This window comes from Adiantum capillus-veneris, chromosome 18 (genome assembly GCF_014529385.1).
Source record: "Adiantum capillus-veneris isolate H3 chromosome 18, ASM1452938v2, whole genome shotgun sequence".
In the NCBI taxonomy this organism is placed as follows: Eukaryota; Viridiplantae; Streptophyta; class Polypodiopsida; order Polypodiales; family Pteridaceae; genus Adiantum; species Adiantum capillus-veneris.
Window position 1 is genome coordinate 87,481,830 of NC_140948.1, and position 27,986 is coordinate 87,509,815.

The following is a 27,986-nucleotide window of genomic DNA, read 5'->3' on the forward strand; positions in this document are numbered from 1 at the left end:
ACATGGTGATGCAAACGGTCAACAATTGGGATTCGCCTGAGAAAGACGAAGAAAGTTGCAAAGTTCTGCATCATGGTCAGACGATAAGAACAAACCTGTCACCAGAACCAATGGGCCAATTTATTGCATGTGTAGAAAGCTCGAACTCCTTTTCGATTTCATCCAACAATTCCAATGCCTCCAATGCTGGGCGATCCATCTTGTTGATAAAAGTAAAGATTGGCAATTTGCGCATTCGACAAACCTGTTGCAATGCAGATAAAACCAGATGATTTGTATTTGTCAACAGTAGAAAACAACAGCACTATGAGACGGCAAACAGACCTCAAACAGTTTTCTTGTTTGTGGCTCTAAACCTTTTCCTGCATCCACCAACATAACTGCATTGTCTGCAGCTGCCAAAGTACTGACCTCAATAATTCAATAAGTTAGATTTTCATGGCACAAGACCTAGTCTAAACCAGAGGGTTGATTTCAAGACATGTAATGCCTGCCTTATTAAGAATGTGAATAAGAGAAGCATGCTTTTGAAGGAATGCTATACCGGTATGTGTCTTCACCGAAGTCCTGCAAATAAAAACTTGAAGATGTTTACAGGTACAAAAAGGGCTTGCATTAGTGAAAACAAGCACGTGAAAGAAATGTGACTACAGGCATCTACCTTCTCCCGCATTTTTCCACATGAACCAGCTACTTCAATTGCTAAAACACATCCTACCCAGCCCATAGAGGGAGCAAAAAAAGAAGCATAAAGAGGGAGACCTGATGTCCCGGTGTGTCTAACAAAGTGATTTGATGATCGTCTGTCTCGAAAACTAGAGCCGTGGATGTGATCGAAATCCCTGCACATAGAAGGCAGCATCCTAAATCTCAAAAATCTGCTCACCTCACTAAGATAATAAATAAACCATAATCAACTGCTACCACACAATGTTTTAACATAGCAACTGCATGGTACTCAACAGAAAACACAACCTTAGTTTATGGAGATTCTAATTTTCACAGTTGTATGGTGTCTTCAAAATCTAAACATGAAATCAGAACAACAATACACGGTACAGACCTCTTTGTTTTTCAAGTTCCATCCAATCAGAAGTGGCATGCCTAGCCGCTCGTCTAGCTTTGACAGCACCAGCCTCATGTATGGCACCACCGTAGAGAAGTAGCTTCTCCGTCTACAAAACATACATAAAAAAGAGAGAGAAACATTTAGTTGCATTGACTTGTCCCTGAATTTTTGAAATGCACTTATTGCATTCTACAGCTGTGAAACAGATCTATGTTTAATGACCCTAGGTTGATGTGTATTCCCAATAGCTTGAGTGCGTTATGGACAAATCACTGGGCTCCAGGGAAGACAATATTGATTAGGTAATGCTTGCAAGGCCTATTTGCGCTTTTGTGACTAACGCGTCTCGGGAGTCGGCACAACAGAGTTGAACATTTTGCATATGTCACACCACATGTGCAGTTTTAATTCTTCTTCTGCATGCCTTCGAGAGATCACAAGCAGACGCGGAGAAAGGGGAGAGAGAAAGAAAGAAAGCGAGCGAGCGAGCTTTATTAACGTCTATGAGATAGAGCGAAAGTTGGCCTATGAGATAGAGCGACATACATGTGTGTCCTCTTGGTATCCAGAAAAAAAGGACAAAAGTGCTGAAAATGAAGATGCTACAAAATAAAATAGACTGACATGGGGGGGTCTATACATGTGTGTGAGAGATGACGGTAATGGAGCTCTAATTCTAATGGACGTGAAACTACATGCACAAGTGAGAGCAATTCCTAGCCGCTCGATGAGGACATCCTCTAGTCGTGAAGTGCTCGGAGCCTCGGTGATATGGCATCCTTGATGGAAGAGGCTGTCTGGGTGTAATGCATGTCTCCCGGGTGTATAACTGCCAAACTTCAAAGAGAGAGAAATGAAATGAAACGTTATATTAACATCTTCAAAAGGCCAAAATGACCTATGAGACCAAAAAGTTACAATGCGATGAATCTGATACAATGTCTGAGTACCGAAAATAAAAAGAAAAGGTACTAAAGAAGGGAATTGCGTATGATACTCACAAGGGAGGAGTAAATGAGGGCTATTATGACACAATGTGGGTATGTGTGTGGTAAAAGTTGAGCAAGGTGAACAATCCTCAAAAGAGCTAAATCATAGCAGATCCATCATCAGTCGTTAGCGGATCTCATCAATCTCCTCCATGGTCAGTAGTCTGATCGGGCGGTGTGCATGTCGGGCCAAAGTGACCCGGATCCTCTGCTACAGTCTCTGACGGTATTAAGTAGTCCCTCTGCCGTCGTGGGCGTCTGGATCTCTCAAGCTCGGTTGCTCGATCGATCAGCATGCCTCTGGTATACGGAGAATATGAGCTCTACTGTGGTAGCTGCTCCTCTTGCCGCTCAGTGTTTGCTCTAAAGAAGTCTGTGATCCGTCTCTGAGACCAGCTCTCTTTCTATCACCCAAGTGTGGTAGATTGGTAATGCCATTTCCCTCTTGAATAACAGGTCTTGAGTTCAACTCTCCTCGTCAGATAGATCTTTAAGGTCTCTTGGGATAGTTTCCTACAACGTTAAAACTCTCTTCTTCTTCTTCTTCTTTTTCTTCTGTGTCTGCGCAGCTCGAGTAAAAAAGAGTCCCAGACATCTCTGATCCTCATATCCCATGACTCTAGAAAGTGGTCCAAAGCCCTCCCTGAACAGGCAGTGAAAGCGGCCTCGTATCTCATAGTAAATTGGGCAGTGGCATGTGTAGTGCAACTCTGTCTTTGGCTCCATGTGACATGGGGACATGTCTTGGCCTCTGCTGGTACTCCGTTGTATCTACCAATCTCGATCCAAAGCTGGTGTGAAGATGTGCGAATTTGGCCAATAGCGCATTGTATCCCATGAGATAAGTGGGTGTCCATGTATCTGGGGCTCGTCACAAAACCATCCTCAGTGAGCTGGAGAAGATGCTCTCTATAGAAAGCCATCTTCGTGCCCAGTTCATGTGCCGCTGCAAGTCCTCCTAGTATCAAGCTGAGTCAGGTCCTGGCGAGTGAGCCGGGTGATCTAGGACTATGTAAGAGTCAGAGAGGGTGCATTCAATGAGTACTGGAAAGGGGGCAATCTATCCATGCTGAATCCATGTCCCTGAAACCATGATGTCATCTCCCCATACCAGCATGTTGTATCTCCGTGCATAGCTAACTGTCGAGAGGACTCAAGTGCTAGGCGGGCATATCTATCTCTAGGGAGGTCCCATAAGCGGTGTATAAAGGAGACTGATCTGGTGAGCGCCTCAACGACTAGTGGGGGGGTAGCTAGCTTTGCTCGAATAATGTCATGTGGTACTGAAGCCTTGCCTCTAATGAGTCGCGAGATCATAGAGACCAGGGGCTTCTCCATGTCTCTCCATCCATCAGTGTGACCCGACCTCTGATGATGGTCCAAAGAGGGCCCACATATCTGAACGCCATAGAGCAATGCGGAAGCCACCAGGGTGTCAAAAAGCTAGAGCTTCGTCCGAGGCTCCTGAAACTGGATCTGTGAACACATCCTCTCCAATCCCCCCAATGTTGCATAGGCTCTGGTCAGTCTTGTCTCTGCTGCTCTCCTCAATGAGAATGCTGGTCCACTAAAGACCACCCCAAGGTAGGTGTAAGCATCTGTATACTCCACTGTCTCATGTCCATAGATGAATGTGGGTGCTGCTCTTCTGATCCACTGTGGGGTGGTGTTAAACACCATAACCTTGGTTTTACCAAGTTTGAGAGACAAACCACCGTCGTGGGCGAACCTATGCGATGCGTCCAAGTGACATTGCATCCCCTCAGGAGAGTCGGAGATCAATACAATATCATCAGCATATAACAATAGTGGAATCCATGTCCCTGCATGTGCCCCTCTATCACCATCTCTCTCAATATAGTCAAAAACCCCATCCACATACATACCAAATAGAGTAGGGGAGAGCAGGCAGCCCTGCTTCACCCCGATAGTGGAGTGAACCAATGTAGATAGACCTTCTGGAGTGCGTACATGCCCCACCCTGATCTGTATAATGCCATGATTCCCAAACCAGCTATGTGGGTACTCCCATCTCCTGTAGTCTACGCATCAATCTAGCTCTGGGCACTGTGTCAAAAGCTTTGCGGAAATCCACAAAGCTACAATAGATCCGTCTCCCATGTGATCTGTCCACCTCAATAATGGCTCTTAGTGTCAGAATGTGGGCAAACCTCTCCTGAACCCTGCTTGCCCAGTTGCACGTATGCCCTCCCTCTCTGCCCATCTGCTCAGTTGCTGCTCAAAAATGGATGCGTACAACCGTGCCAATGTGTGTCCAATCATGATAGTGCGATAGTTCCCAAGCTCCATCGGGTCTCCTGACTTGAAGATGGGTACTATAGTAGATAGATTCCAAGTACAGGCGGGTCCTCACACATGGCACGGTTGAACATTATTGCTAGAAGCTCTGCGAGCAAGTCCCTGGCATGTGTAAAATGCTCAGCCACTAAGCCATCATGATCATATGCTCTCCCAGTTCTCATCCTATCAATGGCCTTCTTCACCCTCACAGCGGTGAAAAAAACACACGTGTGTGGGCATGGCTCGAGGAGATCGGGAAGAGGTGGCTATCTAGGAACTGTGTACAGAGATGATGCATATTGGCCCCAAGCCTCTGTAGAAGTAATGGCAGGAGGGGTGGGAGGGGGGGAGCGCTCATGAAAGAGTCGCCATGCCTCACCGGAGTCCTGACTCAAGACTAGCTGATACAAGTCCTGCTCTAGCCAAGCCAAAAAAAACCCTCTTCTTCCGCCGCACTAGGCGTGGGAAGGCAATCTGAGACTGTCTGAGAGTGAGGTCCCTCAAAAGCACCTCCCTCTGAAGTCTGGCTCTCATCTCGCGGCACTCCTCATCATACCAGCTGTTCTGGGTCATGCTCCCAGAACGTCTCCTCTGCCCAGGCTGTGTGTGTGGGTAAGCCTTTGTTGCTGCATCATGCAATGTTTGTGTCAATATAGTAGTGAGCTCCTCCAAAGGTCGGCCCCTCAGTGCACACGCGTCCTTAGATCCCGTCTGTGTAGACAGAGTTCGTCTCTTGCTAAAGGTGTAGCGAATAGGGGATGCTGCTCGTGGCATGTGTGCTACACTAGACTGGAAACAAATGGTCATCGATACAAGGGCATGACCTATTGGCACCCCAACAGGTCTAGGTCCAACTATGAGGTCCTGGATACTAGAGATAAAGCTCGGCTGTGCCACGACATAATCCACTATGCTGGCTCCATGTCTGTGTGGAAAGCATGTAAAACCTCCCGCAGCGGGAATTCTCTGTAGTCCATTCAAGATGGCCAGGCCGTGTGCAGTTCCCAAGTCTATCAAGTACAAGGGCCCAAATGTAAATGGCCCTTGGACCTTTAGGTCACTTACTCATATAATAAAGAGATAGTCCCAAACTCAAAATTAGGGCGTTTTTCCCAAATCGTATGAATTCCCTTCTCTGAATTCCCTTCTCTCCATGCCATCTCCTTCTGAACCACTTTCGTGGGTTGCTCCTGCCATCACAAGAGGTACCTAATAGGCTTCTTCTTCACCTTCCCCACACGTGGTATCAGAGCCTAGGGTTTCCCAGAAGAGCCATCTCGCGAGCATAGATCAGAATTTTGATTTTGCTCGCTACGCGCAGGGATTTCTGCCAATTTGCCTCAAACTTGTCGCAAAGGAGTCACCTCATAGTGTAGAACAGACCCACGTTAACCATTTCCGCAAAATTAGGGTTTCGAAAACCGGCAAACAGCAGTCAATTTTCGCTGAAATTGACCAATTTCGACGTCATTTCGACACAATTTCAGTAGGGTGAGTCTCACAGGTCATTCTTACAGGCATTTCCACTAGTATCGGTCAGAAAAATTGAAAATTCAGCAAAACAGGTGTTCACAGGTCTGAATTTTGCACTACAACAGTGAATTTCAGCAAGCAATAGATGTATTACACCTTGTGGAAACCTTTGCTAAGGGTTTAGCAGTGAATGTAAGCCGTTTTGGACTGATTTTGAGTGAATCGATTGCTGTTTTTCTGGTACAGCAGGCTGTTTTTGGCCTATTTGCGCACATTTGGGCGTGTTTAAGTCGCCAAATCAGGGTTTTAGCATTTGCACTCACTTGGGATGGCTTCAAGCAGTGAAAGTGGCAATCTTTTGCACATTCGGAAGCTTGAAGGGGCCCATAACTTTGCGATATGGATGTTATAACGTGATGCTGCAAAAGAAACAGGCAAAACCGATTAAAGTGCAAGGATAGAAACGTATTGACATGTCGGATGAGGAATGGGAGGAAGTGGATGAGTTAGCTTGTTCCACGATTATGCTAGTGTCTGACAGCTTATTTGTTCAATCTTGAGAACGAAAAGTCAACATGGAGCATGTGGAAGAGATTGGACAATTTGTATGCACAGCAGAGTGCTGCTAGTAAGGTTTCCTGGCTCAAGAAGCTTATAGATCTCCGTATGAAGGAGGGCACACAAATGTCAGTGCACCTCAATGAGTTCAACTCACTTTTCAGCCAACTATCAAGTCTGAAATTTGAGATTGACAAAGAGTTCAAAGCCACTTTTCTGCTATGCACATTGCCCGAGAGTTGGGATATTTTTTGGACAGCTCTCAGTAGCTCGAGTGCAACACTTACATATGCGGATGTAGAGAGTTCTCTCCTGATGGAAGAGATGAACAAGAAGAACACCACTGAGGGTTCTTCTAATGCATTGCACTTGAGGGGCAGGTCCCAACAGAGGGAGAAGTTTGACCATAAGGGCAAGGCACGCAGCAAATCTCGCAGGAAAGATATTGAGTGCCACCATTGCGGTAAGAAAGGGCATTATATACGCGGATGTTTCAAGTGGAAGAAAGAGAAAAACAAAGGTGCTGAAACAGATGCAAAGGACAAGGGAAATGCAAAGAAGAGCAATGTTTTGATTGAGGAAATAAATGTTGCAAGTAGCTGCGACAGTGACAACAGCATTGGTGTACTCAATGCCTCTTCTTTTGATGCACATACCCTCACTATGGGTTCTAGTGAGGACATGCATACTTGGATCCTTGATTCAGGTGCCTCTTTTCATGTGACACCTCACAAGGATTGGTTTTCTCAGTACACAGGAGAGGTTTTGGGCACTGTCTATTTGGGGGATAATTATGCATGTGATATAGCTGGAATTGGCAGTGTGCAGTTCTCTTTTGCAGATGGTATGACCTTTGTTTTGCATAAAGTGCGTCATGTGCCACAACTCAAGAAGAGTTTGATTAGTTCAGGGCAGCTGGATGATGCAAGCTATCACACCACTTTTGGTGATAGCAAGTGGAAGATATGTAGAGGGTCACAGATTGTAGCCAAGGGCTGCAAAGTGGACACCTTATATCCTTTGTACGTATCCAGTGTGCGTGACCATGTTGTCACTGTAACCGAGCAACCGAGTGTTTCTTTGTGGCATGGCAGGTTGGGACACATGAGTAAAAGAGGAATGGAAACTCTGTCTCGTTGTGGTTATTTGCCGCGTTTGAGGTATGCTGATTTTTCTCATTGTGAGCACTGTATTTATGGTAAGCACACTCAAACACCGCACAAAAGATCTCTTTCTTTGAAGTCTGACAAGTTAGACATAATCCATTCCGATGTATGTGAAATGCCCCAGTTGTCCTTAGGGGGTCCTTAGGGGGAAAGAAGTATTTTGTCTCGTTTATCAATGATGCTACACGTAAGGTGTGGGTGTATCCAATACGTGCTAAAAGTGATGTTTTGGATACTTTTAAGAAGTTTTTTGTGTTTGTTGAGAATCATACTAGTAAGAAGCTTAAGTCTTTGCGCTCAGATAACGGTGGAGAGTATGTATCAAAAGCATTTATTGACTTTTGTGCTGCTAAAGGCATTAAAAGAGAGTTCACTGCTCCTTTTAATCCCTCCCAGAATGAAGTTGCAGAGAGGTTAAACCGGACTATCTAGGAGAAAGTTCGGAGTATGCTGTCACATGCTGCATTACCTCATGGTTTTTTTGGGCAGAAGCTGTGCAAACAGCTATTCACTTGATTAATCGCTCACCGAGTAAGACTTTGGGTGGAAAGGTGCCTGAGGAGGTGTGGTCCGGCAAACCACCCTCATATGCACATTTGTGAGTGTTTGGATGCGAGGCCTATGTTCACATCCGGAGTGAACTGCGCACCAAACTTGAACCCAAGTCTAGCAAATGTATTTTCCTAGGATATGGTGAGGATGGTGAAATGGGTATAGATTATGGGATCCCACATTGCGGAAAATCACACGCAACAATGATGTCATCTTCAATGAAAATTGCATGCATAAACAGCCCATAAGAGTCGAGGAAGTGCGGCAGGTTGTTTTTCGTGAAGATGTGACTTATGGACAGCCAAGAAGGCCCAATGTTCAACAACAAATGCATGTTGAAAATGGTGCTGAAAATCAGCCCCAAGAAATTGCCATTGATGCACCACAGGTTGGGGAACAGGTTGATGGCCATAGGCAACCCATTGATGTGATGCAACCAACTGAACAGCCTGCTGTTTTTTATGACTTACAGGCTGAAAACCCACCTGTTATGGATCATTGGGTGCGTAGGTCTACTCGGGTGACAAGGCCCCCCGATAGATATGAACCATCTTTGGACTATGTCATGCTTACTGATAGTGGTGAGCCGTCTTGTTATAAGAGGCTATGCAACATGATGACAGTAAGAAATGGTTCAAAGCAATGGTTTCGGAAATGCAGTCTTTGGAGAAGAACCATACATGGGATTTGGTTGATTTGCCTAAACGGCAAAAGGCTCTGCCATGTAAATGGGTTTACAAGACAAAGGTCACATCTGATGCTTCTTCCAAGTACAAGGCCCGTTTGGTAAAGGGTACAAGCAAAAAGCATGGTGTTGACTTTGATGAGATTTTCTCTCCTGTCGTAAAGCTTGCCACATTACGACTTGTTTTGGGTCTGGTTGCTTCTCAAGATATGGAATTAAAGCAAATGGATGTAAAAACAGCGTTTTTGCATGGTGATTTGCTTGAGATAATCTATATGACGCAGCCAGAAGGTTTTGTGTCAAAGGGGCAAGAGAAAAAAGTTTGTAGACTCTTGAAGAGCCTGTATGGTTTGAAAGTGTCTCCACGTGCATGGTATCACAAGTTTGATACATTCATGAGGTCTCAGGGATACAGAAGATGTAATTCCAATCACTATCTGTATACCAAAGAGGCCAAGATGGAAGTCTTCTATTGCTGATTTTGTATGTTGATGACATGCTTATTGCAGGTAGAAATGTCACTGAGTTGAATGCATTACAACAAAGCTTACCGAAACGCTTTGACATGAAGGATCTTGGTAATGCTAATCATATTTTGGGCATGTGTTTCTCTCGAGATAGACCCAACAGGCGTCTGTATCTATTTCAGCGAGATTACATTGATAAGGTGTTGCATCGTTTTCATATGGAAGGGGGAAAGGCAATTGGTATTCCGTTGCCTCCATATGTAAAACTTACTGCACAAGATTGCCCAAAGACAGATGATATGCGGGCTGAAATGGCCAAGATTCCTTATGCATCAGTTGTTGGCAGTTTAATGTACGCTATGGTTGCCACACGTCTCGACATTGCATTTGCGGTGGAGTGGTGAGCAGGTACATGAGTAACCCTGGCAAAAAGCATTGGGAAGCATACTTGAAAGGCACTAAAGACTTATGCATTTGTTTTGGAAAGAGTGAGACATCTGTGTATGGCTTTACAGATGCAGACTTTGCTGGACATCCAGATTGCAAAAAGTCTACCTCTGGATATGTGTTTACTTTCACAGGAGGTGCAGTTTCTTGGATTTCTAGACTGCAAAAATGTATTGCTTTGTCTACCACTGAGGCTGAATATGTGGCTGCCACTGAGGCAAGCAAAGAAGCTTTATGGCTCATGCGTTTGGTAGAAGAGCTTGGCATCAAGTCACAGGTTCCTGTGCTGCATTGTGATAGTCAGAGTGCTATTATGCTTGCAAGGAATCATGTTTTTCATGCCAAGACAAATCACATAGAGGTGAAGTATCACTTTATCAGGAGTGTGCTTGAGGACAAGGCTATCACCCTTGTCAAGGTGCATACAGATGACAATCCTGCAGATCTTCTGACCAAGAGTCTCCCAGCAAATAGGTTTGCATATTGTTGCCAGATGATGGGGGTTGAATGAGTAAGTGTATAGTAAGCTGATGTACCATAGTTAGCTGATTCTTTTATCTCCCAAGGCACATTGCCTATAGGTGGGAGGTTGTTAGGGAATAATGTTTATAAAGGCATTTTAAGCCTTGAGTCCAAGGGCCCAAATGTGAATGGCCCTTGGACCTTTAGGTCTCCTTCTGGACCACTTTCGTGGGCTGCTCCTGATTCACTCTACCCTTCTTCTCCATCGCCATCACAAGAGGTACCTAGTAGGATTCTTCTTCACCTTCCCCATAGTACCGTCCATACTCAATATGCTCCACATCCTATGATAGTCTAGATAGGCCCATCTCCGTAGTGTCCAGCTCCCTCTGCATCTCCTCGGACGTATCATGAGAGAGAGAGAGAGAGAGAGAGAGAGAGAGAGAGAGAGAGATGAAATGAAATGAAATGTTATATTAACGTCTTCAAAGTTCAAAAGGCCAAAGTGACCTATGAGACCAGAGAGTTACAATGTGGTGAATCTGGTACAAAGTCTTAGTGACAAAATAAAAATACTATAGAATCCTAAGCTGCTAGATGTGAGCTAAGCAGCTAGCTAGGCTTGTGTAGGATATGAGTAAGGGGTAGGGGGTGAAGTAAATGGGGGGCTAAGACAACACAGTGTGGGTGTATCCTCAGAAAGAGCTAAATCACACGAGATCCAGCATCGATCGCTGGTGAATCTCAAGAGGACGAAAAGGGCAAGAAGCGAAGCAAGAATCACAGTTTTGGAAAAAACAAGAAGGCGGCAAAGAAGAGCAGATCCCGACCCGTTTCTGCCAGTTCTACTGAGGAGTCATCCTCCTCTGAACAGTTTGGACTCCGATGATCACATGTTTTATGCAAAGAAGAAGCACTTTTATAGAGCCAATCAATATGATTTTCTCGAGGACAAGGGCAAAAAGACCAAGGAGTTTAAAGAGGGTGGACAGGCAATAAAGTTTGAAACCTTTTCAGGGTTTCGAGATGCTCCAAAGGCTTTAGCCTTTATTCAGCACTTTGACAAAGCATTCTCTGTAGCGTGCTACTCAGAGCACTCCAAGATCAGGAGGGCAGCATCATTCTTGAAACAAAATGCACGAACGTAGTGGTTGTCACCAGAAGGTGTATTTTTCCTGTTGCCTTCCGTAAATAAGTACTATATATTTTTATTTATTATTATTTTTACTTGTTTTCCCCGGAACCCTTAAAAAGGTGCAAGTGGACATTGCATGGCCAGTGTGAAACGGCTGTGGCCGAATAGGTTTCTCACAGCGGGAGTCTGGGTCGGTCAGTCTGGGACTAGTCGGGCCAGTTAGCACTGAATTCTGATGAGTATGGAGGCTTGTGTGCGCCAAATGGAGTCTAGGCCACTCGGAAAGTCACTTATAACTTTATAAGTTAGTGGGAACTAGAGAATTAACTCAAAAGGGGCAAACTAGACACATGGCAGCTCCTGGTGCAGTTTTCCACTTCCATCAGCAAGAGGGGCGCCCAATTTGAGAGAGGAGGCTGATTTGACTCATAAGTGAGCTACAGTGTGTGTGTGAGTAGTGGGTGCAGGTTTACAGCTTTAATGGAAAGCTTGCCTTCTCCTTTGTCTCATGTAGCACGATGATTTGCTCTCGTGCATCTCTCTCTCCCCTTTGGCACATATGGTAATGCCCCACTAGTTGGGCTACTCATATGAACGTGTACAGTTTTGGGGGTTTATGCGCGTTTGCCAAGGCAAGAGCCTTCTGAACAGGAACCGGATTAGCTAATTGCTAATCCCCCACAGGTACGCACAGTTCCATCGCGAAAGATTGCGAGTTCAGAGAGTTTTCTCGCGTGAAAACTCGTCCAATTAACAAAGGAACTGTCCCATTGTGTGCCGGAGCCCTTGGGACACGCGTAGGCGTGTTCACTCCGCTAAAAACGATCCGAAACAGTGAATTACAGCCTGCTGTGTTTTTCTGCAGGTTTAGGGTTTCGCACCTAAACTGCAAGGGAACACCGGGGGAGCCTCGTGAGAGCCTTGGGATGCGTGTACAGGCTTTTGTACACCCGGCAGTGAAAAACAGGGAATTACCAAAAAGCTCACCAAAAAGCTTCCAGATAGCGAGGGAATCCGTCCTAGACAGGTGCTTTTGACCTACAGGGGTTTTTGCGCCGTTATGCTGCCAAAATCAGGACGAAAACCTGCATTTTCAGCCCTCACTAGGTTTGGACAGCTTTGTGAAAGCTTGTGCTAAGTGGTCGGATCGTCTACCTTAATTTGAATAAAGAAATACCGAAAGGGGCGCCAGTCTTTGGGGCCTACAGGGTGTCGGTCTCGTGTGCGCAGTGACATTCTAGTCGCTCGACGCAACTGTGTTCTCTTCCCTTCTCAGTGCTCTGTGTAAAGTTAACAGGTAATTGAAATAGTACCGCCCTCTATGTTGTACAGGCCGGTTATATGGTTCCATCGACGGGATAGTCACTTTTTCTTCAAAAAGTGCAGCGTGGATTGTTGTGGGTGAAAGCAACACAGAGCTTGTCGTTATGGCAGAGAAGAGAGACCAAGTACCTGAAGAGGGATCTTCCTCACATGGCACAGAGAAAGTTCCTTCAACTCTTCAAGAAGAGGACAGGTTGTTTAGAACTCAACTGCGTTGCTGCATGGACATGTTTCAGCAGTTGGCTAATAACCCAAGGATGCAAGAGTTCTTACAGGCTCCGACATAGGGTTTTCAGCCTCCTACACAGGGCATGACTGAGCCGTTGCAGGAAAAGGAGATTTCCAATGCGCAGAGGACTCATGATGCTCGAGGGAAATCCCATGTGGTTGAGCAACTAGTGGTGTCCAATGATCCAAAGCAGCTTGCTTTAGCTGGACAGGAACCGTTTGTGAATGGTCGAGGGAGTAATGAACACCCTATGCGTCAGACCCTTCCATTACCTAATACTTATCCTGGTTATTTTGGAGGTGGTTCAGTGTTTCAAGCTATGGCTGGACCTTCCACGGGTTATATGCCAGGGAATGTGTTCGGGACAATGCAAACAGGCATGGGTAACCCTACGTACGCGAACATGGGTGTCCAACCAGGTTTTCAAGGTGCCTATGGCCAATTTCGAGTGCCTGGAACACAATTTGGTATGGCTGGTTTTTCGCAGCCATACATAAAAATGCAGATATGACAGGTAAAACAATTGATGCGAGTGCTGGAATGAACAATCATGGAGCACCACTGTTACAGGCACCTATTTATGATAATGTGGCTCCTTTGAGTCAGCTTAAGGATTACAAGGAAGGTGGGCAGGGAGTGAAGTTTGAAACTTTTAGAGGAACTGAGGACCAATTGAAGGCTTTGATCTTCATACAGCAGTTCGATGCAGCTTATGCTGGAGGAAACTTCACAGAATCTTCAAAGATACGCAAGGCTGCCACTTTCTTGAAAGGGAATGCGCTTCAATGGTGGTTAGCATTGTTGAACGAGGGTCAAGCCCCAACAACGTGGGTCCAATTCAAACAGCGTTTTGCGCCTACATGGCTGACAAACACTTTTGAAGTGGATGTGATGACAGAATGGCACGAGTTGAATGCTAAACAGTGTGCGAATCTGGAAGAGTACAATAAACAGTTTTGGGCCGCACTGTTGCCAGTCACCTCTTACAGGTTTGTGCCATTGTCAGAACAGATTGAGAAGTACTCTTGCGGATTGCCCAAGAAAATCAGGGACTATTGCACAAAGACTACTGTCATGAATATGTTGCAGTTGATAGAGAATGCAAGAGTGGCCAGCAATCTGTCGAAGGGAGATAGCCACAAGAAAGGGGCCCAGGGCAAACAGTTTTCAGCCAAGGGCAATGTTGCAGCAAAGCCTTCTGAGCCTTCCGCAAAGAAGCCCTCCACTGAAGAAGGTGATATGTCCAAGAAGCAATCTAAATCTTCTTCGGGACGAGGACAAGGGCAAAAAAGGTATTTTTATGGCAAAACTTTTGAAGAAAGGAAAGCTCTTAGGGAGGCCAAGAAATGCTATATTTGTGAACAGGAAGGACATTTTGCAAATGAATGCCCACAGAAGAAGTCACAGGATAAGGATGACAAGTCGGACCATAAAGGGAAGAAGCCAAAGCCAAGTGCAGGACTTGTTCCAGATTTGGTTGGAGACCAGCCAAACACAGATGCCACGGAGCTGTGCAGAGCTTGGGACAAAGTTAGAGACCAAACAGTGCTGGTTTTCTTTGATCCAGGAGCCCGTGCAAATTTCATATCACCAGAATTGGCATCAAAGTTGGGCATTCGTGCAGAGGAGATGGTGTGACAGGGGAAGCAGGTTTGGCATGCCCAGGTCATTTAGAGCCCGTTACTCCCATTTTGGGGAAGCTTCTTCTGCACATTCAGAGTTATGTGGATGCGGAAGAGTTTCATATTATGCCACTTGAGGGCTGTGATGTGTTACTGGGTATCCGATGGTGTTACAGGTTACATGCTATGGTGGATACTTACAACAAAAAAGATTACCCTTGTACATAGAGGAAAGACTCATGTCCTTGATGTAAAGCTTAAAGGCGAGTCTGTTCCAGTTGTTTTTGCTTCTGCTATTTCATCTGTAATAAAGAATCATCTTTTTGCGTACTTGATCTTTGCAAAAGAAGTACCTCAAGTTGTATCTAATTTGTCTACCTTAGATAAAGACAGGTCAACTTTTTTGAGTGGTTTCAGTGATTGTTTTTCGGACTCTTTGCCAGGGAGTTACCTCCTGAGAGACCTGAGGATCATACTATAGATCTTGTGCCAGGTTCTAGTCCACCGAATAGACCACCATACAGGGTTAGTGCAGCCCAGCAGAAAGAGATTATGAGTTAGGTCAACGAGCTTTTAGAGAAGGGACTGATTCAACCCAGTTCATCCCCTTTTTGTTCGCCTGTACTCATAGTGCAGAAGAAGGATGGTTCATGGTGCATGTCCATTGACTATCGCGCCTTGAATAAGAATACCATCAAGAACAGGTTCCCCATACCGAGGATAGATGACATTCTTGATCGGCTTGAGGGAGCGTCATTGTTTACAAGGATAGACCTAAAGAGTGGGTATCATTAGATACGCATTAGGCCAGAAGATGTCCATAAGACTGCGTTCAGGACAACATTTGGTCTCTATGAGTTTCTTGTCATGCCATTTGGTCTCACAAATGCTCCTGCCACGTTTAATAGAATGATGGACAGAATTTTAAGACCACATAGAAACTTCGTGGGTACCTTCTTTGATGACATGATTGTCTATTCGAAGTCTGAAGAGGAGCATAGGGATCACTTGACTGCAGTTTTCAATGAGTTACGTAAGAACAGGCTACTCATTAATACGAAGAAGAGTGAATTCTTTTTGCAAGAAATTCACTTCCTTGGGCACATTGTTTCAAAGGATGGGGTACGCATGGATCCCGCTAAAGTGGAAGCAATTAGGTCATGGCCAACCTTGAAGTCCATACATGACATTCGAAGCTTTCTAGGCTTATGTTCCTACTACAAGAGGTTCATCCGAAATTTTGCTGAGATTGCTTCTCCACTCCATGCACTACAAGGAAAAGGAGTTACTTTCAAGTGGACAGCCAAGGAAATTTTAGCGTTCAAACACTTGAAAGAGAAGCTAACTTCAGATCCGGTAATCATTTTGCCAGATCTTTCAAAACCTTTTGTGGTTCAGTGTGATGCGTGTGGCCATAGTCTTGGTGCAGTTCTAATGCAGAATGGCCGAGTAGTCGCATATGAGAGCAGAATTCTTTTGAAGACTGAAAGAAACTTGCAAGTCTATGAGAAAGAATTGCTGGCACTAATTCATGCTCTCACTAGTTGGAAACACTATCTGCTAGGGGCTGATTTTGTTGTCCAAACGGATCATCAAACCTTGCGATATTTTCTCACACAGACGAAGTTGTCTAAGAAGCACATGCGATGGGCAAACATCTTGTCAATGTTCCATTTTCAGATTGTGCATGTGCAAGGGAAAAAGAACGCGGTGGCTGATGAGTTGTCACGAAAGCCCCAAATTTCAGCAGTGTCAATTCCGTACCATTGTGAACTAGACGAAATGAAGACACAATATGCTGAAGATTCTGATTTTGCAAGGATCTATGACCAGCTTGTTGATGGGCAACATCATGAGCACTATATGCTTAAGAATGACTTTCTCATGATGCATGGAAAGTTATGCGTTACCAAACAGTTACGGCCAAAGATTTTGATGGAAAGTCATGCTCCACCTTATGCTAGGCATCGTGGAATTGATGCGACAGTGAAAGGGGTTGAGGCATTCTTCTATTGGCCAGCATTGCGTCAAGATGTTGACACATTTGTAAGATCATGCTTAGTATGCCAAAAAGTCAAATTTGACAGACAAGCAACCGGGATTGTTGCAACCATTGCCGATCCCAAATAGGCCATGGGAAAGCATAGCAATGGACTTTATCTTTGATCTTCCAAGAACACAAACAGGCAATGATGGGATTTGGACTATCATTTGTAGGTTCAGTAAACAGGCCCATTTCATTCCTGTGAGGAAGAAGATAAAGCCAGAACACATGGTCAAGATATTCATGAGCGATATCTTTAAATACCACGGGATGCCTCAGTCAATTGTCAGTGACAGGGATCCACGTATGACGAGTCTTTTCTGGAAGGCATTGTTTGAGAACATGGGCACTACGCTAAAGTTCTCTTCTTCGTTTCATCCGCAAACTGATGGACAGTCAAAAGAGGCAAATTCTACTGTTCTAGACCTGCTCAAATGTTATGTGTCAGAGCACAAGGCAACTTGGGAACACCATCTTCCATTGGTTGAATATGCTTACAATAACAGTGTGCATACGTCACCAGGTAAGGCACCATTTGAGATAGTGGAAGGAGGGAAGAAAGTCCCTCCCATTTTGCAGACTAAGGACAAGATTTTTGAGGCAGACAAGTATGTGCAAGATATGGATGAAACATATAGGAAGATAAAGATTGCTCTTGAGAAGACTCAAGCTAAGCAAAAGAAAGCTGCTGATCGTCACCGTAGTGAACTTGTATTTTCACTTGGTGATTGGGTGCTTTTGCACTTTGAAAAGGCCAGGTTAAGGAAAAGGAAAGGCAAGGAACGCTTGTTTCCTAAGCTCAGTATGCGATATTATGGTCCTTTTCAGATTTCAAAAAAGATCAGCGATGTAGCTTACAGATTAAAGCTACCAGAAGGCTGGAAAATACATAATGCTTTTCATATCAGCCTTCTAAGACCGTTTGTTGGTAATGTGCCAAAGAATATGCTTGATGAGGAACAACCCGAAGTGGAAGAATTGGATGAAATCCTTGTTCCTGAACAGATATTGGCACATAAAGAAAGAAAGGTTAGAGGAAAGGTTGCAAGATGCTATTTGGTGAAGTTCAAGAACTATCCATCATTGGATGCCAAATGGATGGAAGAGTCTGAATTGGTTGATTCACCTCAGCTATTGCAATTGTATCTTGAAGCCTTTCAGATGGAACCCACAATGACTTGATGTACCCTTCTCGGGAGCAAGGCAAGAGCATGGTTCATGATGCTCAAGAGAGTAGTTAAGCAATTGTATCTACTCTTTCCATACAGAATTTAGCTAGAGAAGTTTGTGCTTGAGAGGACACTAGAAGACTTCTATGCTTGATAGATGTGTCATAGCCAGGTTGGTGGGATTTTTTAATCGTCCAACGCTACATTTTCGGAAGCATGTATATCTTGGATTCCCATCATAGAATATATGTGATATCAGGAGATACCGCATGTATTATTGGCATGCAAGCGAGGTCGCTTGCAGTATTTCAAGGGTGGGGTGTGTCACCAGGAGGTGTATTTTTCCTGTTGCCTTCCGTAAATAAGTACTAGATATTTTTATTTATTTTTATTTTTACTTGTTTTCCCTGGGACCCTTGAAAAAGGTGCAAGTGGACATTGCATGGCCAGTGTGAAACGGCTGTGGCCGAATAGGTTTCTCACAACGGGAGTTTGGGTCGGTCAGTCTGGGACTAGTCGGGCCAGTTAGCACTGAATTCTCATGAGTATGGAAGCTTGTGTGCGCCAAATGAAGTCTGGGCCACTCGGAAAGTCACTTATAACTTTATAAGTCAGTGGGAACTAGAGAATTAACTCAAAAGGGGCAAACTGGACACATGGCGGCTCCTGGTGCAGTTTTCCACTTCCATCAGCAAGAGGGGGCGCCCAATTTGAGAGAGGAGGCTGATTTGACTCATAAGTGAGCTACAGTGTGTGTGTGAGTAGTGGGTGCAGGTTTACAGCTTTAATGGAAAGCTTGCCTTCTCCTTTGTCTCATGTAGCACGATGATTTTCTCTCGTGCATCTCTCTCTCCCCTTTGGCACATATGGTAATGCCCCACTAGTTGGGCTACTCAGATGAACATGTACAGTTCTGGGGGTTTATGTGCGTTTGCCAAGGCAAGAGCCTTCTGAACAGGAACCGGATTAGCTAATTGCTAATCCCCCACAGGTACGCATAGTTCCATCGTGAAAGATTGCGAGTTCGGAGAGTTTTCTCGCGTGAAAACTCGTCCAATTCACAGGGGAACTGTCCCATTGTGTGCGGGAACCCTTGGGACACGCGTAGGCGTGTTCGCTCCGCTAAAAACGATCCGAAACAGTGAATTACAGCCTGCTGTGTTTTTCTGCAGGTTTAGGGTTTCGCACCTAAACTGCAAGGGAACACCGTGGGAGCCTCGTGAGAGCCTTGGGATGCATGTACAGGCTTTTAGGCACCCGGCAGTGAAAAACAGGGAATTACAGCCCACTGAATTTCTGTGACAGCTCACCAGAAAGCTTCCAGATAGCGAGGGAATCCGTCCTAGACAGCTGCTTTTGACCTACAGGGGTTTTTGCGCCGTTATGCTGCCAAAATCAGGTCGCAAACCTGCGTTTTCAGCCCTCGCCTGGTTTGGACAGCTTTGTGAAAGCTTGTGCTAAGTGGTCAGATCGTCTACCTTAATTTGAATAAAGAAATACCGAAAGGGACGCCAGTCTTTGGGGCCTACAAGGTGTCGGTCTCGTGTGCGCAGTGACATTCTAGTCGCTGGACGCAGCTGTGTTCTCTTCCCTTCTCAGTGCTCTGTGTAAAGTTAACAGGTAATTGAAATAGTACCGCCCTCTACGTTGTACAGGCCGGTTATAGTGGTCCACTCTTCTTTTGAGGAGAGAAGCCCCGACTAAGTGGTTAAAGTTCAAACGGCTTGTTTCTTCTTGGTTGACTTAGGAGTACGAATGAGATGACCGCTTGGAACCGTCTTTGGATGACGAAGGTTGACACTTTGGATGCTTATTGTAAAAGATTTTGGGATGCTTTTCTACCGACCTCTTCTTTTAAGAAGGTCACTTTCAAGATCGAGCGGTTTTGCTGTGGACTTCCCAAAGAGATCCGAGATTACTGCCTTGAGAAGAAGTCCTAGTCCATACAACAATTGATGGGACATGCTAAGCGAGGATTCTCTATACATTGGGGTAACCTAACTTACCCCACTAATGAAGTTTCGACACCAAGGACCGGACAAAACTCGACAAATGACAATAGAAAAAGAGGAAGTTCCGTGTTTCAAATGTGAGTATCCGAAACAAGGAATCGCATTTCATGCATGTAGCCGTTCTCCATTCCGGGTAACTATGCCCCGATTGACCAAGAAACAAAGAGCAGATTATCTCAAAGAGGGGAAGTGCTTTGATTGCGGGGATCAAGGACACGTCTCTGCAAGGTGCCCCAAAAAGGCACAACGAGGACAATCAAAAGATAGGCCAGAGAGCTTCAAAGCAACGGAAGACCGTGGGGATGTAGTGATCTTGGAAAGACGCACTACATGACGGTGCAAGACCTATGGGACCAGCCTTAAAATGTCAGTATGGAACTGTAATGGAACAATGAAGCTAGATGTTGGTGCATTTGAGGATAGCTTCAAGGGAAGGGACATTATTGTCTACTTTGAGACACATCAAACTCCCGGTGTCACACTTCCTAGAGTGACGGGATACCACTGGGAGACCACTTGTAGGCAGGAGGTGAGACCATAGCATAGAGGACGTGGGTCAAGAGATGTGGCAATTTTAGTCAAGGAAGAGTTGCACCCTCTCATTCGTAATGTTCGGAGAGATGAGCATGCTAGATATATCTGGGTCAGGGTGAGAGCACAGAAGGGAAGGCCACTTTATATTGCACTATTTCCCCCTCAACACATCTCTTTATGCATCACCCCAAGGGTAGTCACCATCAACGTAACCGCGAAACGTTTCAGACCCGAAACGTTTCACCCCGAAACGTGGCATTTCACCCCGAAACGTTTCACTCTAGGCTAAGGCCTCACTGAAACGTTTGACCGAAACGCCAATTTTGTGTATATATAGAGTTATGTATCGACAAAATAGGTGTTCATAGTACAGTGAGTAGAAACACATACTATGTTAACCTTGAAATAGCAAATACATAATAAATAAATAAATATGTAATGGCCAAATTCTCTAAAGGAATTTTTTTATTTTCAGGCGTTTCACTCCAGGCATTTCACCTTGCAGGTGAAACGTTTCTGCCGTTTCAACCGTTTCGCGTTTCAGGCCTGCTGAAACGCGTTTCGCGATTACGCTGGGACTCACCATACATGATTTTAAATGACATATGGGAGTTCTCTAGGGATGGGGATGTCATCCTCCTAGGGGACTTCAATGCCAGGATGGGCCCCTCTAAAACAACCTTCCATGATACCTCGGAGGAGATGTTAAGAGAGCTAGATGTCAGTGATCTGGCAAGGTGCTCGCAGGACGTGGTGCATAATGAGTATGCGAGAAATTTGATAGACATGGGGACTGCACATGGACTAGCCATCCTAAATGGCCTACAGAGATTTCCAACAGCAAATGGGTTCACTTGTTTTCCTCAGAGACACGGGGCTAGATCGGTGGACTATGTTATGGCTCAGCTCAGTTTTATACCATCTATTCAGGAGTTTACAGTTGGCCCCAAGCTTGTTGGGGTAGCCGTAGATCACGCCCTTCTCACATTCACAATTTCATTTCAATTTAGTACAGGTCCATTGGCCCAAGCCTCTATGCATACTCGATACACTATTACAGCGAAGATTGATTCTGTCTACATGGATAGTATTTATAGACGCATGTCCACAAAGAAGTCGAGACACCCATTAGAGGAGCTTACCCAGATATTGACAGAGACATAGACTTTACATGATGCAGTAGTAGAGGCATACCCACACACCCAACCCGGGCACAGACAACGTTTTTTCGAGTAGGCCCCAAAACAGTTGGTATGACGAAGAGTGTAGAGAGACAAGAGCCACACTTCAGAGAGAGGTGCTCCTGGGAGCCATTACTCAGAAGATAGCCTCTCAACACCTCGTGCGACAAAAGAAGAGGACTTATCTTGCTCAGTTAGAAGAGTTGTACAAGCTATTCCTAAGCCAACGTGAGAATGAGCAGCAGAGAGGGTGTGAGCCACACTCACCGAAAACGCCGGAGAGAGAGAGAGAGAGAGAGAGAGAGAGAGTGTAACTATGTTAGACTTTGTAAATAATTAATATATTTACAAGAAAAAGAATTATCTAATTAGTTGTGTACACATCAGAATAGATCTAGCAGTTCTGGGGCCTCAAGTGCACCCAAGTTTGGGCCAGTGCACCTCAAGGAGACTCTAGCAGAAAAATACTCTGAAGACCTAGTGATTGGGAAATCGATTCTTCAATGAAGGGGTAAGCAGTAGCCTCAGATTTCAGGCTTAGAAAAATTACGCGTGCTAGTGCAAGCACAAGAATGAGATGGGGTCCTTAGAACAACAGTAATCCTAAGGCCTGAATTATTTTTACGACCTTAGGATAAGTCAAATAAATTATTTTAAATTATCTACGCTGGACCAAATGGCCGGAGAAGTGCGAACAGGTAATGCCAAAGCAGTGCTGGTACGACATTGCGTTGGGGAGTAGCTAACATTTTCATTTGTTGCATTTATCTGTGCAGTTGTGCACTTAATTGCACTTTTCATTAATTAGCATAGGACTTTTAAAGTCAAAAGTTGAATGGTTTAAGTGGCACACTTACCCATGCAATCTCTCTCTCTCTCTCTCTCTCTCTCTCTCTCTCTCTTCATGCTAGCGCCCCCTCTTCTGGCTGGTTATATGAGAGCAGCCCCTCCCCCTCTTGCCAGGTTGCCAATGTACAACCCCCCTAAGTTGAACGTCCTCTACGCAATGAAGCTCTTCATTGAAGCTTGAGAGCAGTACTTGTGGTGTATGTGGAGCCTCTGAGCACCCATCACCTAGAACAAGGTCTCTCATGGTTATAGGCAGTTGTGGGAGAAGTTTCATCGCGTAAAGTAGTAGAAAACACTCTTTCTCTTTCGTCTAACTACTGCAAATTCTCTATTTTCAGCCCCTTATCACCTGTATTAGGGTGAATTTCAGCAAAGCTTTAATAGAATCTTATTCCTCTCTACCTACTCTACACATACACAAAGTTTGGAGCGTTTCTGTCGCGAAAAGGACCTCCATTTCGGCATTGGAACGCGCTCAAGTAACAATTTCTGGTTATGTGCAGAAAATTACAGCAAGCGTGTGTGAGTGTGTTTTGCATGTTTCTTTCGTGGTTTGATTGCAGGAATGATTATGTTCAAACAGACACAGTTAGAGGAAGATAGACTCTCATTTATGAGAGCTTCCGATGAGTTTTGTGGAAGGTAGGTTCCCAAAATCTCACAGAAGAGGAAAGATCCTCTCAGTAGTCAGAGAGCAGTTCTTCTACTCTCTCAGTCAGAAGAAGAAAAAGGACAAGAAAGAATAGGGGACGGGCTTTTGCCCTGTTCCTATGCTTGTAAAGATTCTCTCTTAGTAATAAAGATATTCTCTTTATGGGGGGGGGGACCAGCCCATCTTGTGGTCCCCAATGATGTGTCAAGCTTTCTCTCTTTCTCTCCAAAGTCTCTTGAGTATATAAATTGCATTTAACAATCAGTTTTCGCTTCCGTATTTTTGTGACAGTGGTATTAGAGCAAGGTCATCTCTTCTTCCTTAAGGGATTGAGGACTCTTGGCAAACTGCAGAAATAGGGGGGATGCGAGATAGAGTTCTCTCCTTCAACAGCAGGTGGTAGAGTTGCAAAAAGCTCTCTCCCATCCAGAAGTCCAAAAGATTCTCCATACTCTTGAGAAAGGGAAGGAGAAAGTGCCGATGGAGTCCGGAGAAATCCCGCAGAACCCAAAGGCACCAGAACCAAGGAAAGATCCTTTAATTGGAACCTCCCGCATGCACGAGAGGCAGAGGAAACCTCTAGAACGTCATGTGCGGTTTAATCCAAAGGTTCAAGAGCAAGATCCCCCTGATTCTCCTCAGTTTTCTTTCATGAAGGATCTGGATGACATAGTCGCTCCAGAAGACATGTTTCTTCACGATCCGTCACAACAAGAAGTGCATTCAAGGGAAAGGACTCCTGTACACAAGGAGTCTAAGCATAGAAAGAAGGAGCACCATAAGAAGAAGCACCACAGGTAGAAAACATTCAAGTCGGGAGACAAAGATGTGAAATTCGACACCTACAATGGACGGCGTGATAATGACAAAGCTTTGGTTTTCATCCGCCAATTTGAAGTGGCATTTGCATAAGGGAATTTTAAAGAAAGATCCAAACTGCGCCAGGTCAGTATGTACCTGAAAGGCACCGCCAACAATTGGTGGTTAACCCTGATCTTGGAAAATCGCAAACCTCAAGATTGGATTGTTTTCAAGAAGGAGTTCTACGCACAGTTCCTTCCTCCAGACTATGAGGAAGAGGTAAAGAAAGAATGGGATCGACTCTCACAGTCAGAGAACGAAACTGTTCCACGCTATGTGGATAGGTTTTGGGACGTTCTCTTGAAAGTCACTCCATTCAAGAAGATTGACGATTCGGAAAAGATACGCAAGTTTGAAGCAGGATTGCATGAAGCCTTACAAAAGGCTATGAAGCTTTACCCTCGGGGTAACTTGCAGATACTTATGGAATCAGCTCGCATAGCTGATGGAATACATGACAAGGGTACTCCAAGGAAGATGGAGCAAAGCACCTATCATGCCAAGCAAAAGGCTCTCCATGAGCAGCCTACCTCTACTTCTTCTTCTCAAAAGAAGAAAAGAACCGCCTCTGAAGTAGAAGCAAAGCCAAATCAACCCAAGAAATAGAAATATCTCTCTCCTGCTGAATTGAGAACCTACATCAAGGAAGATACTTCAAGTGTGGACAAGTTGGACATATGAAGGATGATTGTCCTACCAAAACTCTGCAACCACCCTCTTCCAATGCAGTCCCAGATGTACAGGGGAATACAACCAAGGATGGAAAAGAAAGAGCTCTTCTCAAAGCATGGGGTAGTATCAACAACCAACAGGCTCTTATTTTGTTTGACCCTGGCAGTACAGACACTTCATCCCTACAAAGTTAGCCGATGATTTGAATTTACAGCCCAACCGTTTTGGAGTTTCTAGAAATTCAAGCACAATCTGCTTTCAAAGGGCAGAACTCTAACTCTACTCCAATCATAGGGAAGATGAATTTAAAGGTCGACAACTACAAAGATCAAGAGTCTTTCTTACTAGCTTCACTTGAAGGATGCGATGTTATCTTGGGAATGCCTTGGCACTACAAGATGCATCCCATTCCTGACTATGTTCAGAGAACCTTATCCTTTGATCATAAAGGAAAGGAGTATCTTGTACTTGCAGATGCAGGTGATTGGCGTATCCCTATCGCCAATCACATTGCCATCAAGAAAGTAATGAAAAAATGTGTTTCAACGTACTTGATTTTTGCAAGAGAGAGAGATGTGTCTGCTTCACAACTTTTTTCCTCTTTAGAGCAAAAAAGACTTAAGTTATTGAAAAGTTTTAAAGATTGTTTCGCAGATGAACTTCCAAATGAACTCCCACCTCCTCGACCAGAGGATCATACAATTGATTTGATCCTGGGAAGTTCTCCTCCAAATCAGCCCCCTTATCGAGTTAGTCTAATGCAACAAGAGGAAATTCTCAAGCAGGTTAACGAACTTTTGGGGAAGGGCTTAATAAGGCCTAGTACTTCTCCATATTGTTCACCTGTCTTGCTAGTACAGAAAAAGGATGGCACATTCCGCAGGTGCATAGACTATAGAACTCTAAACAAGATCACAATCAAGAATCGATTTCCAATCCCTCGGATTATGACATTCTTGACAAGTTACAAGGAGCAAGTGTCTTTAGTCGTATAGACTTGAAGAGCGGTTATCATCAAATCCGCATAGCTCCTCAGGATGTGCATAAGACTTCATTTAGAACAACCTTCGGGTTGTATGAATTCCTAGTGATGCCTTTTGGACTCACTAATGCACTAGCCACATTCAACAGAATGATGGATAGAATCTTCCACTCATATAGAAGCTTTACAGGCGTTTTCTTCGATGACGTCTTAATCTTCTCAGAGACGGAAGACGAACACTATAAGCATCTCGCATTAGTGTTTGAAGAACTACGCAAACACAAATTATTTGTGAATGCTAAGAAGAGCGTGTTCTTTCTAAAAGAAATCCACTATTTGGGCCATAGAGTGGAATGGACCCTGATAAGATTCAAGCAGTTGTAGAATGGCCTACGCAAACTACAGTACATGATGTACGAAGTTTCCTCGGTCTTTGTTCCTATTATTGGCATTTCATTCGAGCCTTTGCCGCCATAGCAGGTCCCCTCCATGACTTGACAAAGAAGCGGATTCCATTCCATTGGGGGTCTGGACAAAAACAAGCTTTTGAAAAGCTTAAGTATCTACTCAGTCACGGACCTGTTCTCACTGTCCCTGATCTTCGCAAACCTTTCGAGGTATACTGCGATGCATCTGGAGATTGTGTAGGAGCAGTTTTGAACCAAGAGGGTCACGCCATAGCCTACAAAAGCCGATGCCTTAAAGATGCAGAGTTGCATGTTTCCATATACGAGAAAGAGCTAATGGCAGTAATTCATGCTCTTTCCATTTGGAAACACTATCTGTTAGGAGCTGATTTTATTATCAAGACAGATCATCAAAGTCTTCGCTACTTTCTCACACAGAGAAAGTTATCAGAAAAGCAGATGAGATGGGCCAACTTTCTTTCAATGTTCCATTTTCAGATTTTACACACTTCTGGAACAAAAAATGCAGTTGCAGATGCTCTCTCAAGGCGTCCAAAGATCAATGCACTGACAACAATTTATCATGAGGAACTAGAATCTCTGAGTGAGATGTATCCTCCAAATCCAAACTTCGCTACAATTTGGGCAGATCTTCAAGCTGGTCACTCAAGGCCACCTTATTCCATTAGGGATAATACGCTCTATCGTCAACAAGAAATATGCATAGCTCAACCCTTACGACAGAACGTGATGGATGAAGCACATAATTCTCCTTATGCCGAGCATCGGGAAATTGCTACTATCACTAGTGCCCTTGAAAGATACTTCTTTTGGCCAACACTCCGTGCGGACATTGAAAAACATGTACGTGAGTGTTTAGTCTGCCAAAAAGTAAAATATGATAGACATAAAGTTTATGGCAAGCTTCAGCCACTCCCTATGCCTAACACACCATGGGAAAGTATTGCCATGGATTTTATTACGGATCTTCCTAGATCCAAGAATGAAAATGATGCAATCTGGACTATAGTAGACAGATTTAGTAAACAAGCACATTTCCTTCCAGTAAAGAAGACGATCAAAGCTGATCACATGGCTAGAATATTTCTAGCCCAGATTCTTAAACACCATGGATGCCAAAGACTATTGTCAGCGATAGAGATCCTCGCATGACTAGTCTATTTTGGCAAGCATTGTTCGAAAACTTGGGAACTAAGCTTGATTTTTCATCAGCTTATCATCCTCAAACAGATGGTCAAAGCGAAATCGCTAATGCCACTGTTTTAGACCTCCTCAAGTGCTATGTTTCGGAACGACAATCCGAATGGGAACAGTACTTACCGATAGTTGAGTTTGCGTATAATACCATACATTCCTCAACTAATAAAGCTCCCTTCGACATAATTTATGGGAAGCCACTCTTACTTCCTATTATGGTTACCAAAGAAAACATCTTCGCCGCAGATGAATTTGTGCACCATATTGATATTGCCTATCGACAAGTAAAGCAAGTGATTCTACGTACTCAAGAGCAACAGAAGAGAAAAGTAGACAAGCACATAAGGAATCTCAATCTTGAAAAAGGACAATATGTCCTGCTACGGTTTGAGAAAGCTAGATTGAAAAAGCGGTTCGGAAAAGGGAAAGTTGTCAAACTTTCCCATAGATTTTACGGCCCTTTCAAAATCACAGATAAAGTCAATGACGTGACTTTCAGATTGGATTTGCCTTCTCACTAGCTGTCAGTCTCCTCCGACCATATGTGGACCTCCTCCAGTGGCGCCAGTACAAGAAGATCCTCCAGAAGTCGAAGAGACTGAGGAAATCCTTCAACCTGAACAGATAATACACCACTCTGAGAGACAACTAAAGTCGGGGAGCTTACATTGAAAGTATTTAGTCAAGTTCAAGAATTACACCCCTTTAGATGCAAAATGGATGACTGAGTCCGATCTCAAGGACTACCCAGACATCTTGCACAGTTATGTTGACGCTCTACAGTTGAGGTCAACTGTTTAAAACCAAGAGGGATGTAACTATGTCAGACTTTGTAAATAATTAATATATTTACGAGAAAAAGAATTATCTAATTAGTTGTGTACACATCATAATAGATCTAGAAGTTCTCGGACCTCAGGTGCGCCC

General features: G+C 44.3%; 1 protein-coding gene and 1 pseudogene across 1 annotated transcript in view; one reads left to right on the forward strand and one right to left on the reverse strand.

The window, feature by feature from the left end:
• Positions 1-27,986, reverse strand: part of LOC147435985 (uncharacterized) — an 84,119-nt gene that overhangs the window by 14,546 nt on the left and 41,587 nt on the right. Inside the window, exons 2-6 of the mRNA XM_086488890.1 lie at positions 1,064-1,175; positions 763-842; positions 545-567; positions 325-406; positions 96-244 (exon numbers count right to left, since the gene is read on the reverse strand). Coding sequence (XP_086345016.1) covers positions 96-244; positions 325-406; positions 545-567; positions 763-842; positions 1,064-1,175 — 446 coding nt within the window. The remainder of the gene's footprint in view (positions 1-95; positions 245-324; positions 407-544; positions 568-762; positions 843-1,063; positions 1,176-27,986) is intronic.
• On the forward strand, positions 6,161-9,664 carry LOC147435986 (uncharacterized; annotated as a pseudogene).